At 42.9% G+C, this 17,511-nt stretch overlaps 1 protein-coding gene across 2 annotated transcripts in view; it reads left to right on the plus strand.

The window, feature by feature from the left end:
- The first annotated feature begins 12,482 nt into the window (after positions 1 to 12,482).
- Positions 12,483 to 17,511, plus strand: part of Fam199x (family with sequence similarity 199, X-linked) — a 40,753-nt gene continuing 35,724 nt past the window's right edge. For both annotated transcript variants that reach the window (XM_004659162.2, XM_045141072.1), the window contains exon 1: positions 12,483 to 12,931. In XM_004659162.2, coding sequence (XP_004659219.1) covers positions 12,735 to 12,931 — 197 coding nt within the window. In that variant the 5' untranslated portion in view covers positions 12,483 to 12,734. The remainder of the gene's footprint in view (positions 12,932 to 17,511) is intronic.

Below are 17,511 nucleotides of genomic sequence, written 5' to 3' on the forward strand. Positions count from 1 at the left end.
TGCATTTGCAGGGGGGATTCAGATATAACATTTGTTATCTTCATTGGATATGAACTCAAATGTTATCCTGATGGATATTTTGTCTGAACATTGTAAATTGTCTATATTATTAGAATTATCTCTGTCATTACTCATTTCATCACATTAATTTGTCTATAAAATATTTTATTTGTCTTTAAAATATTTAAAGTTTTGTCATTAAAATATTTTAGTATTAGAGAAAGAGAGAGGCAGAGAGAGAGAGAATGGGTGTACCAGGGCCTCTAGCCATTGCAAATGAACTCCAGATACATGCACCACCTTGTGCATGTGGCTTTATGTGGATACTGGGGATTCGAACTAGGGTCCTTCGGTTTCACAGTCAAGTGCCTTGGCCGCTAAGCCATCTTTTGAGCCTTAATTTGTCTATTTTAAAAATATTATTTATTTTCAAGGAGAAAGAGAGAGAAAGAGAATGGGCACAGCAAGGCCCTTTGCCATTGCAAACAAACTCAAGACATGTGCTACTTTGTGCATCTTATTTTATGTGGGTACTGTATAATAGACCCCAGACCATTAGATTTTGCAAGCAACCCACTTAGCCACTAAGCCATCTTTCCAGCCCTAAGTTGTCCTTTGTCTTGTTTTGTTTTTTCAGGTAGGGTCTCACTCTAGTCCAGACTGACCTGGAATTCACTCTCTAGTCTCAGGGTAGCCTAGATCCTCCTACCTCAACCTCCTAAGGATTGGGATTAAAGACATGTACTACAACACCACGCCACTAATTTGTCTTTTAAGAAAAGGAATAGAGGGCTGGAGAGATTGCTTAGTGGATAAGGTGCTTGCCTGCAAAGCCTAAGGACCTATGTTTGTCTCTCCAGATCCCAAGTAAGCTAGACACCCAAAGGTGAGGCAAGTGTGCAAGGATGCACATGATCACCAGGAGGTACAACTGTCTGGAGTTTGATCTCAGTGGCTGAGGCCCTGGGGTGCCAATTCTTTCTCTCCCTAAAATAAATAATAAAAATTAAGCTGAGCATGGTGGTGCACACCTTTAATTCCAGCACACAGGAGGCAGAGATAGGAGGATTGCCGTGAGTTTGAGGCCACCCTGAGACTCCATAGTGAATTCCAGGTCAGCGTGGGCTAGAGTGACACCCTACCTCAGAAAACCCAATAATAATAATAATAATAATAATAATAATAAGAAGAAGAAGAAGAAGAAGAAGAAGATTTAAAAAAGAAAAGGAATTGGTAGGTAATTTAATTAAAGACAGTAAAACATGAATGAGTTATTATTTGATAAGTGAAATCCAGCTGGGGACATAGTTCAGTGTTAGAACACTTGCCTAGTATGCATAAGGAATTGGGTTCAAACCACAGAACTGAAACGAAGAAACTGAACTCCAACAACTTCAAAATTCTGGATTTATTTCATCTTTCTGCAACCCTCTTAATTTTGTGTCTTACAAGAAGCCTGATAACCTCTGCATAGTGTGGTTAGTAGAATAGCCAGTGGTTTAGACTATGCTTTTGTAGTAGGTTGAATGGCAGCTCCCTTAAAAGATACCTCCACTTCCAGCTGGAGAGATGGCTTAGCAGTTACGGTGCTTTCCTGCCATGCCTAGTGACCTGGGTTCAATTCCCCAGTACCATGTAAAGCCAGATGCACAAAGTGGCACATGCATTTGGAGTTCATTTGCAATGGCTACAGGCCCTGGTGCACCATTTTTTTCTATCTGTCCCCCTTGCAAATAAATAAATTAATTAAAAATATAAAAAAATGATATGTCTACTTCCTAAGATCTGTAACCTATGAATACTACTGCGTATGAGAAAATAGATTGTTAATGTTTGGAAGCAAGTGCCTTTAACTACTGAGCCATCTTCTCAGCCTGTTAAGGATTTTGTCATGCAAGTATTATAACCACTACACTATGGAAACACATTTTATTTACTTTATTTATTTATTGTGTGGGTGTGGGTGGGTGTGTGTGTGTGTCACACACCAGGGTCTCTTGCTGCTGTAAATTAACACCCATCCTGTTTTACGAGGATGGCTTGAGTATTGAACTTGGCTTTGAGGCTTTGCAGGCAAATGCTTATAACTGCCATCTTCCCAGCCTGTTAAGAATTTTAATTGGGCCGGGTGTGGTTGTGCACACTTTTAATCCCAGCAGTTGAGAGGCAGAGGAAGGGGGATCACTGTGAGTTTGAGGCCAGTCTGGGACTACAGAGTGAGAACCAGTTCAGCCTGGGCTAGAGTGAGACCCTATCTTGAAAAAGAACTAAAACCATAAATTTTTTTTTGAGGTAAGGCCTCACTCCAGCCCAGGCTGACCTAAAATTCACTATGTAGTTTCCAGGTGGCCTTGAACACACAGTTATCCTCCTACCTCTGCCTCCCAAGTGCTGGGATTAAAGATGTGCACCACTGTAACAGATAGCTTCAGGTTCACTGAGATGAACTTCCAGACCAAGCACAGTTATGGAGGAAGGGAAATTTATTGAAGCTTACAGATCCAGGGGAAGTTCCATAAATGGCGGAAGAAGCTGGCCTGCCTTCACAGGACCAAACAGAGAGAGAGAAGCACAAGCCAAAAGCCACACAGCACACTTTGCATATCTTTAGATTGAAACCTGAAACCCACCACACACTTTAAGATCCACCTAGTGACACTGCCTCCAGCCAGGTGGCTGTGGATGCGAACTAAAAACTAATAAAACACTGGATATATTGGGGGCCATCTATTCAAACCACCACAATCACCATGAATGGCACAAAAAGAATTTTTAAAATATTATTTATTTATTTGAGAGGAGAGAATGGATGTGTCAGGCCCTGTAGCCACTGCAAACAAACTCCAGATGCTTGCACCACCTTGTGCATCTGGCTGCCATGGGTATTGAGGAATTGATCCTTGGTCCTTTGGCTTCACAGGCAAGTGCCTTAACCACTAAGCAATCTCTCCAGCCCATGAAAAGAATTTTGCTTATTTATTTATTTATTTATTTTTGGTTTTTCAAGGTAGGGTCTCACTGTAGCCCAGGCTGACCCGGAATTCACTATGTAGTCTCAGGGTGGTCTCGAACTCAAGCAATCCTCCTACATCTGCCTCCTAAGTGCTGGGATTAAAGGGGTGCGCCACCATGCCTGTCTTCCATGAAAGAATTTTGATTGGAAGACTTTGTCCTGAGTTATTTGAATATATCTTAAAATTGATAAAAGCGTCATTATAGAAGTGAGGTGAGCAGAAATCTAAGCATGCATGAAGGTAGATGATGTCAAGATGAAGACACAGAGTAGTGATGAGGTCATGAGACCAGCTAACAGAAGTTAAAAGAGACTTTGGAATGTGGCCTTCCCAGATTTCAGATTTCAGCCTTTGGAACTGTGGGGAAATGAATTTCTATTTTCTTAAGCTACAAGGTTTGTGGAAATTATTGAGAATATTGGCAGAAATCTAATACAGTCTCTAAGACTACAGAATTTCTTGCCCCAGAAGCTCAAGAAATCAAATAGGCCTTGCTTTAGAATACAGCCAACCTTAGAATGTGAGATTTGATTCCTGAGAGACAGTGTGGGCTGTCTTTATTTAAAAAAAAAAATACTGTAGCACTTGCATCACTGATTACTCCCCTTTTCTTGCTCAAATCACATAACTACTTCCTAGTTGCTTCTTTGGACTCTTCACTTTGGGTATAGAATCTATTCCCTTGGGTTAGCTGTAGTACTCTTGGCTCTAGCTAAGACTATAGTTTCCATCATAGACCTTTTTTTTTTTTTTAATTATTGAGCCTGGGGGTGTTCGCCCACACCTTTATTTATTTATTTTTATTATTTATTTATTTGAGAGCGACAGACACAGAGAGAAAGACAGATAGAGGGAGAATGAGAGAATGAGCGCGCCAGGGCTTCCAGCCTCTGCAAACGAACTCCAGACGCGTGCGCCCCCTTGTGCATCTGGCTAACGTGGGACCTGGGGAACCAAGCCTCGAACCGGGGTCCTTAGGCTTCACAGGCAAGCGCTTAACTGCTAAGCCATCTCTCTAGCCCATCATAGACCTTTTTGTTTTGTTTTGTTTTGTTTTGTATTTCTAGGTAGGGTCTCACTGTAGCCTAGGCTGACCTATAATTCACTCTGTAGTCTCAAGGTGGCCTCAAACTCACAGAATTCCTCCTATTTCAGCTTCCCAAGTGCTGGTAATAAAGGTGTGTGCCACTATACCTGGCCCTTATAGTCCTTTAAAAAAATGTATGTCTAAACCAGGCATGGTGGTGCATGATTTTAATTCCAGCACTTAGAAGGCAGATGTAGGAGGACTGATGTGAGATGCCACCCTGAGAATACATAGTGAATTCCAGGTCAGCCTGGGCTAGACTGAAACCCTACCTCAAAACAAAACAAAACAAAACAAAACAAAACAAAACAAAACAAAACAAACAAAAACAACAACAGAAAGGTCTGGAGCTGGAATGGAGACTCATGTCTTCAACTTCAGCATTGGGGAGGCAGAAGTAGGAGGATCATAGTGAGTTCAAGGCCAGCCTGAGACAATAAAGTAAGACCCTATCTCAAAAACAAACAAAAAAAACCCTTATGTCTCTTTTATAATCTTACATCTGTGATCTCCTATCTTAGCCACTGTCACATCAATGATCCAGTGTATGGTTATACAATGAAAGAACAGAAAAAGGAAAAGACATAGAGATTCAAACAACAAACACTAGAAACTTAGAGATGGAAATAACCATAGATATGAAGTTGATATACCACTTTGACATCTTGAACAACAATGAAGATATTGAATGATTGTATCCTCAATTTTTAAATTTTTATTTTTTGTTCATTATTTATTTATTTATTTGAGAGAGAAAGACAGATAGAGGGAGAGAGAGAGAATGGGCATGCCAGGGCTTCCAGCCCCTGCAAATGAACTCCAGACGCATGCGCCCCCTTGTGCATCTGGCTAACGTGGGACCTGGGGAACCGAGCCTCGAACCGGGGTCCTTAGGCTTCACAGGCAAGCATTTAACCGCTAAGCCATCTCTCCAGCCCTTATTTTTTATTTTTATTTATTTATTTATTTTTGAGGTAGGGTCTCACTCTAGCTCAAGCTGACCTGGAATTTATTATGTAGTCTCAGGGTGGCCTTGAACTCATGGCGATCCTCCTACCTCTGCCTCTCGAGTGCTGGGATTAAAGGTGTGTGCCACCATGCCTGGCTCTAAAATTTTATTTACACAGGCTGGGTAGATGGCTTAGCAGATAAGGGAGTTTGACTGAAAGCCTGTGGCCCAGGTTTGATTTCCCAGTACCATGTAAAGTCAGACACACAAAGTAGTACATGCATCTGGAGTTTGTTTGCAGTGTCAAGAGGCCCTGGTGCATGCATACACTGCTCCCCTCTCTCTCAAATAAATAAAAAAAAATATTTTTAAAAGAAAATAGGGCTGGAAAGATAGCTCAGTGCTTAAGGCACTTGTCTGCAAAGCCTAATGATCCGGATTCAATTCCCCACTACCCACATAAAGCAAGATGTACAGTACAACACATGCATCTGGAGTTTATTTGTAGCAACTGAAGGACTTGCTACACCATTCTCTCTCTTCCTCTCTCTCTGCTTGCAAATAAATAAAAAATTAAAAAGAAAAAGAAAATGTGTCTTTTAAATTTTAATTATTTATTCATTTGCATGTGTTTATGCATGTTTATACATGTGAGGACCACGGCCACTTGCCACTGCAAACAAGCACCAGACACATATGCCACTTTTTGTGTCTGATTTACATGAGTGTCTTGGGAATTGAACCCCATAGGGCAGCAGGCTTTTCAAGCAATCAACATTAACCACTGAGACATATTCCCAGTCCTCTAGTTTTTCCTTTTTTTAAAAAAATTACTAGATGTAGATATAAATGTAGATATTCTATACTATTATCCCCTCACCCCAATTACCCTGGTGGCCCTCCTCAGTGGGGATATGGCAATCACTGTTTGGTCACAAAGGCCTCAGTCAGTCCCTATGGGATAGTGGAGGACAGTGCCTACATACTCTGTGGCTCTTACAGTCTTTCCTCCCCTTCTTCCACAATATTCCCTGATCTATGGCAAGCCTGTTGGCAGTCTAATTTAGTGTTACTTGTATTTTTTGGATTTCTGCTATTATAGGTTTTGATTATTCTAAGTGTTTGTCACCATCAACCTGGGGCCAGTTGTCAGACTAGCAGTGACAGCAGTATTCGTGGCATTGCTTCCTTTGCAATTTCTCCTGGTCCTGGCAGATGTGGTAGAGATAGAAAGTCTCACAGTGGGCAGTCAGTTATCTTCTTGGCTAATTTATGGATCTAGGTTCTCCTTCATTTTCTCTGTCATCTGTAAAATAAAGCAGATTCTTCAACCAAGCATAGCACAATTTGGGTTAACAGGGGTTTGCAAAGGAGAATTTTTTGTGTGTCAGCCCACTCTTTCATGACCATGAGATTCTGACTTGGTTTCCAGTATCAGATATGGGTTCCTTCCTACTGAACAGGCCTTGTTTCAAATTAGAGAACAATTGGTTACCTATAAGGCTACATGCCACTATTGTACAAGTATGTACTTCTTGTCTGGCTGGTTTATTTCATAGTCTGCTGAGTCCCCTGCTTATTCATTCTGTTGTTGACAGTTGTCCTCTGGGAGCTCCAATAGGGCTCTACAGCACTATGAGGGGTAGCCCTTTTGGTTCCAGCATGGTATTCTCATGTCCTATGAGGTAGGGTCTCACCCTAGCCCAGGCTGACCTGGAACTCACTCTACAGTCCCAGGCTGGCCTTGAACTCATGGCAATCCTCCTAACTCTGCCTCCTGTGTGTTGAAATTAAAGGCATGTGCCACCATGCCTGGCTGAGCCCCTATTTTATTTATGAGAGAGAGAGAGTAGCAGAATGGGTGTGCCATGGACTCCAGCCATTGCAAACAAACCCCAGATACATGTGCCACCTTGTGCATCTGGCCTTATGTGGGTACTAGGAATCAAACCTAGGTACTCTGGCCTTGCTGGAAAATGCCTTAACTGCTAGGCCATTTCTCCAGCCCTACTTTATTTTTATTTTATTTCATTTTTTTTTTTGAGGTAAGGGTCTCAATCTAGCCCAGGCTGACCTGTAATTCACTATGTAGTTTCAGGGTGGCCATGAACTCATGGTGATCCTCCCACCTCTGCCTCCCAAGTGCTGGGATTACAGCTGTGCACCACCACACCTGACATATTATTTTATTATTTTTTTTCTTTGGTTTTTTGAGATAGGGTCTCATTCTAGCTCAAGCTGACATGGAATCCACTATGTAGTCTTAAGGTGGCCTCAAACTCACCATGATCTTCCTACCTCTGCCTCCCAAGTGCTGAGATTAAAGGTGTGCACCACCACTCCTGGTTTATTTTATTTTATTTTTAGTTTTAAATTTTTGTTTTTTATTTTATTTTATTTATTTGAGAGTGACAGACAGAGGCAGAGAGAGAGAAAGAATGGGCACACCAGGGCTTCTAGCCATTGCAAACGAACTCCAGACAAGTGTGCCACCTTGTGCATCTGGCTAATGTGGGTTTGGGTAATAGAGCCTCAAACAGGGGTCCTTAGGCTTCACAGGCAAGTGCTTAACCACTAAGCCATCTCTCCAGCCCTGGTTTATTTTGTTTTTGAGACAGGGTCTCCTACTGCAGTCCAGGCTGAACTGAAACTTTTTTTATTACCAAGTCTGGCCTTGATCTCTTGGCAATTCTCCTGCCTCTGTCTCATGAACGTTTGGATAAAAGATGAGTCACTATGCTTGGCCTAGACCCTCACTTATTAATAGACTCTTCCTTAGCTGGGACAGAATTTTCAGTCCACAAGAAAAACTGAGAATTAAAACTACCCAACTACATAGTTCACCTCTTATACAAATTTAATATGAAAGTTAGTTTACAAATTGAGCACAAAATTTTACTTAATTTTAAATTTTTATTTATTTATTTGTTTTTGAGAGAGAAAGAAGCAGGGGGGGGGGGAGAGAGAGAAAAAAAAAAGAGAGGGAGGGAGAAAATGGGCACTTCTAGGGCCTTCAGCCACTGCTAAGGAACTCCAGATGTATGTACCACCTCATGCATATGGTTTACATGGGCCCTGGGGTATCGATCCTCAGTCCTTTGGCTTTGCAGGCAAAAGCATTACCCATTAAGCAAACTCTCCAGTCCAAGGACAGAAGTTTTGAAAAGAGTGGATGATTTTTGCTCAAGCAAAACTGCCCTGAGAAATACCCATAACATACTAGTGACTAACCAGTGTGCTCCTGAGCTTCAGCATGCTCATAAGTAGGTCCTATGAGTACTCCACTTCCTAAAACTTTCTTCTTGTCAAAATGTAGTAAACCTTAAGCCAAGTGTGGTGGTGCACCCCTTTAATCCTAGCACTCAGAAGGCAGAGGTAGGAGGATTGCCCAGAGTTTGAGGCCACCCTGTGGCTACATAGTGAATTCCAGGTCAGCCTGGGCTAGAGGGAGACCCTATCTCAAAACAAAAACAAAACAAAACAAACAAAAAAAAAAAAACAAGAATGCAGTAACCCTTTTTAAAGATATATTTATATATGCCACAGCCCATTCAGCCTTACCAGTTCCAAATCTCTCTGGATTGGCGAATTGGGTTCCACAAATTAAAACACAACTTCTATAAACTTTCAATTGGTCAACTCTAAGGCTCAGGGCCCATTGCAGAAGAGGTGACAGAAAGAATGTAAGACCCAAAGGAACACCGGGCATGGTGGCTCACGCCTTTATCCCAGCACTAGGGAGGCAGAGGTAGGAGGATCATTGTAAGTTCGAGGCCACCCTGAGACTACATAGTGAATTTCAGGTCAGCCTGGACTACCTTGAAAAACCAAAAAAGAAAGAAGAATATAAGAGCCAAAGGAAACGTAGGACTGCTTACAATGCAATCTTCCACACACAAATTGGCCTGTGCATCCATGACTTCGCAGTGCCTAGTACTAGCTACACAAGACCGTCATACTAGGAAAAGATGATGCCATTAAAATAAAAGAGGGATTAATTGAGAGGGGAGGGGATATGATGGAAAGTGGATTTGCAAAGGGGAAGGTAGAGGAGGGGAGGGAATTATCATGGTTTATTGTCTATAATTATGGAAGTTGTCAATAAAAAAGTTTTTAAAAATAAATTTATTATTTTTTGAGGTAGGATCTTGCTCTAGCCCAGACTGACCTGGAATTTACAATGTACTCTCAGACTGGCTCCAAACTTATAGCAATCCTCCTACCTCTGTCTCCAGAGTGCTGGGATTAAAGGTGTGCACTTCCACACCTGCAGAATTATTTAGTTTTAGTTTCGTTTTTTAAGGTAGTGTCTCACTATATATGGAATATATATATAGAATTCACTATGTAGTTCCAGCCTGGCCTCAAACTCATGGTGATCCTTCTACCTCTGCCTCCTGAGTGAAAGTCACATTCCTAATGCAACATACCTTTTTGAGATATAAATAAAACAGCCATGATCTGTAGGTCTCTAAATAACTGCATCCAGAAAATGTAGTTGGCCGTCTTTATCTGTGAGCATCACGTCCCTAAATTCAACCACTTTTCTTGGAAAATATTGGGAAAAAGTGGGCTGAGGAGGAAGCGCAAAGGTTGAGCACTTGCCTAGCATTTTTTAATTTTTTATTTTATTATTTTTATTTATTTATTTGAGAGTGACAGAGAGGAGGAGGAGAGAGAGACTGAGAGAGAGAAAGAATGGGCACGCCAGTGCTTCCAGCCACTGCAAATGAACTCTAGACGCATGCGCCCCCTTGTGCATCTGGCTAACGTGGGTCCTGGGGAATTGAGCCTCGAACCAGGGTCCTTAGGCTTCACAGGCGGGCGCTTAACCGCTAATCCATCTCTCCAGCCCTTGCCTAGCATTTTTTATTTTTATTTTTTATTGACAACTTCCAGAATTGTACGCAATAACCCATGGTAATTCCCTCCATCCCTCAACTTTTCCCTTTGAAACTCCACTCTCCATCATAGCCCCTCCCCTTATCAATCAGTCTCTCTTTTACTTGGAAGTCATCACCTTTTCCTCCTATTATGATGGTCTTCTGTAGGTAGTGTCAGGAACTGTGAGGTATGGATATCCAGGCCATTTTGTGTCTGGAGAAGCACATTGTAAGGGGTTCTACTTTTCCTTTGGCTCTTACATTCTTTCTGTCACCTCTTCCACAATGGACCCTGAGCGTTGGAAGGTGTGATAGAGATATTTCAGTGCTGAGTACTCCTCTGTCACTCCTTCTCAGCACCATGGTGCCTTCTGAGTCATCCTAATGTCACTGCCATATGCAAAGAGAAGGTTCTCTAACCAAAGTTGAGAGTAGCATTAGTGTATGGGTATGAACATTAAGACAAGTGCTTACCTGGCAGTTTGTTGAGCATAGTATATACATTTAGCCAGACAGCAGCAGATGTTACACCCCTAGGGCTCATGACTATCCCTGTTGTAGGTTTTCAGAATCAGGTATGTATTCTCTCCCATGGAGTGGGCCTCCAGTCCAATGAGATAGCAGTTTGTTTCCCCTATAACAGACCTGCCACTATTGCACCCATTGGCTCATTTGGCTTGGCTGGCCAAATTTCATTGCACAGTGTATGTGAAGGCCTTCAGTTCAATTATCAGCATCACACAGATAAAAAGGGTGTCTGTAACTGAATATGTGCAGATTTTTGTTGTTATTCTTCAAACAAGACAGCATAATATTTCATAGCATTTATATTGTATTCATAATTATAATCTAGAGGCAAAATACCATTTTATGTAAGGCACTTTATCCACAAATTTGGGGAGCCACTAAAATGAACACTGCAGGGATACAGAGGGATGAGTGTACATATTTTAAAGGTGTGTTTAAGAGCTGTATACTTATTTTTTAAGATATTTATTTATTTATTTATTTACTAGAGACAGAGAGAGAGAGAGAGAGAGAGAGAGAGAGAGAATGGGTGTGCCAGTGCTTCTAGCCACTGCAAATGAACTCCAGATGCATGTGCTACCTTGTGCATTAGGATTACGTGGGACCTGGAGAATCAAACCTGGATCCTTAGGCTTTGCAGGCAAGTGCCTTAATTGCTAAGCCATTTCTCCAGCCCTCTATACTTCTTTTTCTTTTTCTTTTTGGTTTTTCAAGGTAGGGTCTCACTCTGATCCAGGCTGATCTGGAATTAACTCTTGTCATCTCAGGGTGGCCTCAAACTCATGGCGATCCTACCTACCTCTGCCTCCCAAGTGCTAGTAGTTAAGGCGTGTGCCCACCACGCTCAGCTCCCTCTATAATTCTTTAAAATGTATATTTTTAAAATGTGCATCTAAGATCTGAAACCACGTGTCTAGACTGCAGATAAAAGTGAAGTGCTATGAATAAAGATCAGTATGTACATATTAGTTTTTACAAATGTGTATAAGATAATATATTTTGATTAACATAAAACATTTTATGTCCCTGTTTTCTATTTTTCTTGACGACCCAGGAGAAAATGAATGTAAAATTTCACTTTTTAGAATCTGTTCTAGAAAAAAAAAATCTTTGTAGCCATATCAAATTTTGTAAAGAATAAAATTTTTTATCGTATAAGTTAATACATGATGTTTTATGTGGGAAAAAAGTGAGAACGGCATGTGACACCTAGTAAGTTGATTTAAGTTGAACACTTTAACAAGCTGAGCTCCATAACAAATTTTCGACAGGAGGAGGCTGCCTGCAGTAACAGCGGGGAGCGCCTAAGCCTCTTTTGGGAGTTAGAGAGGGAGGGAGAAGATAGTTCTTGAGCTAGGGATTAGCTGAGGAGAAATGGCGAGTGAAAGCACGGAGCACTAAAGAACACTCACTACGTTTATGGCAGTTCTTAGTAGCCTGGTGGCTGCAGCGTAGGTTTTTTGGAGTGAAGTGACTTAAGTAATTTAAGAGTGAGGCGTGGACTATTTTTTCTACTTGACCCATTTCTCCTACAGCTCATTGCATGGCTCTGGGCACACACTGCAGGGGCTCAATAAATACCTGTTGAATTGAGACTGGGTGGTCAAGTGTGCTGGGAAGAAGGGCATCTGGATTCTTTCGCATGCACCTTCAGGGTGACCTTGGTTAAGTCCTTTTTCTAAGTTACCATTTAGTAATCAGGTGCGAATGGGAAGCACGAGGAGGATGTTTGGTTTGAGAACTCAGGCCTTTGGGCATGCAAAAATCCCAGATTCTCCACGTGGAGGCCAGGATGGGGCGGGACCGGACGGGCTAGGTCACTGGGGGCTTGGCCAAGAAGGTTCAGTTCCTCCTCCGCTCCAGCAGGGGGCAAGGGGAGCAGCTTCCGGCCGCCCTTCCTTTTCCTTCTGGCGGCGGGCGGACTGCAGCAGCCACGAGAGGCGAGCGCAGTGGGCGGGGCCGGCCGGGTCGGGCGGCGGCGCTGCAGTGACTGGCTGGGCCCGGCAGTGTCGGCGACCGCGGCGGCTGCGGCTGCGGCTGTAGAGGCCACTGAGGAGCTGACTGGGTGGCCGGTGAGTCCCCGTGGCCTCCAGCCGTCTCTTAACAGGGCCTTTTCTTCCCCAGACCGCGGCTCTCAGCCTGCCCGGGAGCTGCTGTGGGCACGCCCTGGAGCGGCGGCGGCGGCGGTCGCGGACAGGTTAGAGTGGGGGCAGGGGCAGGCGCGCGTGCAGCCCATTGCCAGAAAGGGAGCACGAGCCAGGCCATCTCCGAAAATGTCCGACGAGACATCGGCCACCACTTCCTACGAGAAGTTTCTAACCCCCGAGGAACCCTTTCCGTTCCTGGGACCCCCTCGCGGGGTGGGCACCTGCCCCAGCGAGGAACCCGGCTGCTTGGACATCAGCGACTTCGGCTGCCAGCTCTCCTCCTGCCATCGCACGGATCCGCTCCACCGCTTCCATACCAACAGGTACGAAGCGCCTCTAACGGCGGGGTGGGGGGGACCTCTCCCAGCCCCAGCTTCTGCCTGGAGAACGTCGCGTTGCCCCTGCCGGGTTCCCGGTCCTTCTCTCTGGGCTAAGCGCCAGTCTCCCCCTCCCCCACCTTCCTTTGACCGGCGCTCATTCCCGGGCTCTTTCCCCGCTCCTCCTTCCTGTCTTCACCCCTGCCCTCCAATTTTCCCTAAGACCTGCTTTTTACTCGCTTTCTTTCCCCCGTTTTTTTCAGAATATAGCGATTCCTTCCTTTACTAAGCTTCTCCTTTGCCTCTTTCTGCCCCCCCCCCCCCCGCCTCCGCATCTGTACGCTGAGAATCCCACACCACAACTCTTGATTTTGAGATCCATCTGCAAAAGTTTAACCCCTTCCATTTCCGGTACGCTGTAGCGTGCATTTCAGCGCGTTTTCAATCAATATTGATCTTTTGGAAGCACTTTTGAAGTTAGAACCACATCTTCCCAGTTTTTAACGTCACAATCTTATCCTCACTCTAACAATTCTTACCGGAGCATTAGGAAGCTAGTAGATTCTCTCATTTTTCTTTTGTTGTTGTTTTGAGACCAAGGTCTCAGGTAGCCCATACTGCCCTCAAACTGGCTACGTAGCCCAGGATGACCTTGAACTCCTAATTCTGCCTCCACCTCTCAAGTCCTGGAATTACAGGTATGTGTGATGCCTGCCTAGTAAAGCTTACTCTATTTTAATCAGTTAAAATATATGTATATAAAATACGTGTGTATTTCCAGTGCTGAGAATTGAATTATTTATACATAACTAGGGAGTAGGCATCCAACTGAGCTTGGAAACTAGTTTTTTTTTTTTCTCTTTCCTTACATTAGTTCTGTAGGTTCTCTTGAATGTAAACTCTGAAAGATTCTTTCATGTAACATATCCCTTAGTTTGAATACCCAGCTTGGCTGGTTTATACTAATTTCTTAAGCAGGTTAAGCTTTAAATGATTTTATTGCAAGGTAATGTTCCAGTAGTTCTCTCATGCAAGCATTTAAGTGTGATGCCAAGTATTGAAATTTTTTTTCAGGTGGGGGGCGCTCATTCTTAGCCCAGGCTGTCCTGGAATTCAATATGTAGTTTCAGGCTGACCTCAAATGCACAGCAATTCTTCTACCTCTGCCTCCCTAGTGCTGGGATTAAAGGCATACACCACTATGCCTAGCTAAAATGTTTTTGATATAGCCTCAACTTTTTTTCTTTTTGAGATAGTGTCTCCCACTAGACCAGGCTGACCTGGAATTGATTATGTAGTCTCAGGATGTCTTTGAACTCTCACGGTGATCCTCTACCACCTGAGTGTTGAGAATCAACTTAATTTTTTGTTGTTGTTGTTGTTTGAAATAGAGAGAGGGAGGCCGAACGGGCACAACCAGGGCGTCTTGCTGCTGCAAATGAATTCCAAACACTTGTGCCACTTTGTCCGTCTTGGCTGTATGTGTGTACTAAGGAACTGAGCCATGGGCCTGCAGGCATTGCAAGACAAGCCCCTTTAACTGCTTAACCATCTTTCTAGCCCAGTCTCAACTTTTTATTTTATTTTACTTTTTAATGTTTCAAGGTAGGGTTTTACTATATATAGTCCTGGGCAACCTGGAATTCACTATGTAGTCTCAGGGTGGCCTCAAACTCAACGGTGATCCTCCTACTTCTGCCTCCCGAGTGCTGGTATTAAAGGCATGCGCCACCATGCCCGTCTTCTTGGCTTTTTGAGGTAGGGTTTCACTCTAGCTCAGGCTTCAACTTTTAATTTAGGTGGATATTTGAGATGTATATAAAAAGACTGGTAGAATATTTGGATAAGTGACTAGGAAAGGGGTTCAGTAATGGTTAATATTGAAGATGAGTCCAGTTCATATTTCTTTTTTTGTTTGTTTGTTTTTGTTTTTCAAGGTAGGGTCTCACTCTAGTTCAGGTTGTCCTGGAATTAACTATGTAGTCTTAGGGTGGCCTCGAACTCACGGCGATTCTCCTACCTCTGTCTCCCAAGTGCTGGGATTAAAGGTGTGTGCCACCACGCCCGGCTTCAGTTCTGATTTCTGGTCCAACTTTACCATGGGGGTTTTATCATATCCTTTTTGTTTTTTACATATATCCCTCTACTGCCCCTTAAGTCATTCTACATTTACTGTGCAATTTGTAAGTCTATGTGTGCAATGTGATCTTAGAACATAAATTTATACTTCAGAAATAAAATGTTGTAGCTAAATAATCACCCAGATCACCAGTTTAATACCTGAAGTGGCAGTAAGTTTCATACATATTCCAAATCCTCATTGCAAAAACATAGAGACTGAAGAGCTGAAGATCATAAACTCTATAAAGGACCAGATCCAATGGTATCAATATGCACAGTAGTTTGATAGACTAACAGAAGCCTATTTAGCCCATGATATAATTGACATGTGTGTAAAACTGGCAAATTAAGTGTGCTTCAGTTTTATTTGCATTGAAAAATACTATTTGAGAATATTTCTTCTTTGGTCTTTCAGTTTTACAGGACTACAACAAGTCAGATACAAGGTAGTGATTTGAGAATTACCCTGCTCTACATGATTGAAGGCAAGCATTTCCCTAATGAGTGAAGCTGATCAGAATGTCTTTTACAACTCGTTTTGTTCTTTACCACTTTCTTCTCATTTTTGTGGTCATTTTCCCTTAAGGACTCTTACAAGCCAAGACTGTTTTCCAGAAAAGGCCAGTAAGGTTGGAAGGGGGAGGTTCTAGTTAAACCCGCTTGGCAAGCAAGCAAGCACCTTTACCCACTGAACCATCTCCATCCCACACCCCATCTTTTCTAAGTAAACCATTATTTTTCCTACTCACTGCCTGCTTATTTATTTGTTTATTTACTGGTATGTCTGTTTATTTGAGGCAAGTTTACACTCTGTAGCCCAAGCTGGAAGTCAGGCAGTTCTCCTGCCTCATCCTCCTGACTGTTGGGATTTCTCATGAGCCCCTACGTAGATTTTTTTAAAGATCTCTTTCCTTCCCTGGTTTTCAGAAAGATTGGAACAGTAGCAGGGTACCAACTCTATCCTTTTCAGCAGGAAGGAAGGGAAGAAGTGTTGCATTTACAATGGGTGTTGTTTCTGCTCTAGGTTACCTTGCTTTTATTTTTATTTTTTATTTTGAGACCGAGTCTTGTATAGCTGAGGATGACCTCAATCTCCTGATTTTTGTGCCTCTGCCTCCTAAGAACTGAGATTACAGGCATGTATCGCTGAGCTTGTCTTGCTTTTTTTGACGGAAGGTCTCAGTAGCCTGGGTTGACTTAGAACTCAATACATAGTTCAGGCTGGTTCTGAACTGATAGCATCCATCCTGTTTTACTGTGAGATAGCACACCCCATCTACTATATTGTTTCTCCTCCCCCTCCCCTCCCCAGGTGGGGTGTCACTCTAGTCCAGTCTGACCTGGAATTCACTATGTAGTCTCAGGGTGGCCTTGAACTCAAGGTGATTTTCCTACTCCTACCTCTGCCACCTGGATGCTAGGATTAAAGGCATGTGCCACCACACCTGGCTTACTATGTTTTTTTTAAAAATAATTTTTTATTTATTTGAAAAAGTTTATGAGCACACCATGGCCTCTTGCCACTGCAAACAACTCCAGATGCATGTACCAATTTGTATGTGTGGCTTTGTGTGAGTATTGGAGAAATGAACCCAGACCAGTAGGCTTTGCTGGTAAGCATCTTAAAACTCCTGAGCCATCTCTCCAGTCCTTACTATAATTTTTTTTTTTTTTTTTTTGGTTTTCTGAGGTAGGATTTTGCTCTAGGGAAGGCTGACCTGAAATTCACTACTTAATCTCAGGGTGGCCTTGAACTCACAGTGATCCTCCTACCTTTGCCTCCCAAGTGCTGGGATTAAAGGCATGCACTATCATACCCGGCTGTTTTTTAAAGTATTATTATTATTTTTTGTTGTTGTTTGAGAGGGGGAGCAGAATGGGCGAACTGGGGTTTCTAGCCACTGCAAATGAACTTCAGATGCATGTGCCACCTTGTGCATCTGGTTTTATGTGGGTACTAAGAATCAAACCCAGGTGCTTGGGCTTTGTAGGCAAGCACCTTAACTGCCAGGCCATCTTTTTAGCTCTCTCTCTCTTATTTTTAAAAATTGTATAAATGAAAAAAAAAAACTATGAAGGAGAGAGGGAATTGGCACACCAGGGCCTCCAGCCACTGCATTTGAACTCCAGACGGGTGGGCCACCTTGTGTGCATGTGGCACCTCATGCGTTTGGCTTATGTGAGTTCTGCGGAGTCAAACCTGGGTCCTTAGGTTGCACAGGCAAGTGCCTTAACTACTAAGCCATCTCTCTAGCCCTCTTTTTTTTAATTAAAAAATTCTGTTATATATTTATTTATTTAAGAGGGGGGGAGAGAGAGAGAATGAGCACTCCAGGGCCTCTAGCCACTGCAAACAAACTCCAGACGCATTCACCACCATGTGCATCTGTCTTATATGGGTACTGGGGAACTGAACCTGGCCCTTCGGTTTCTCAGGCAAGTGCTTAATCCAGTAAGCCAACTCT

Source organism: Jaculus jaculus, chromosome X (genome assembly GCF_020740685.1).
Source record: "Jaculus jaculus isolate mJacJac1 chromosome X, mJacJac1.mat.Y.cur, whole genome shotgun sequence".
Taxonomy (NCBI): Eukaryota; Metazoa; Chordata; class Mammalia; order Rodentia; family Dipodidae; genus Jaculus; species Jaculus jaculus.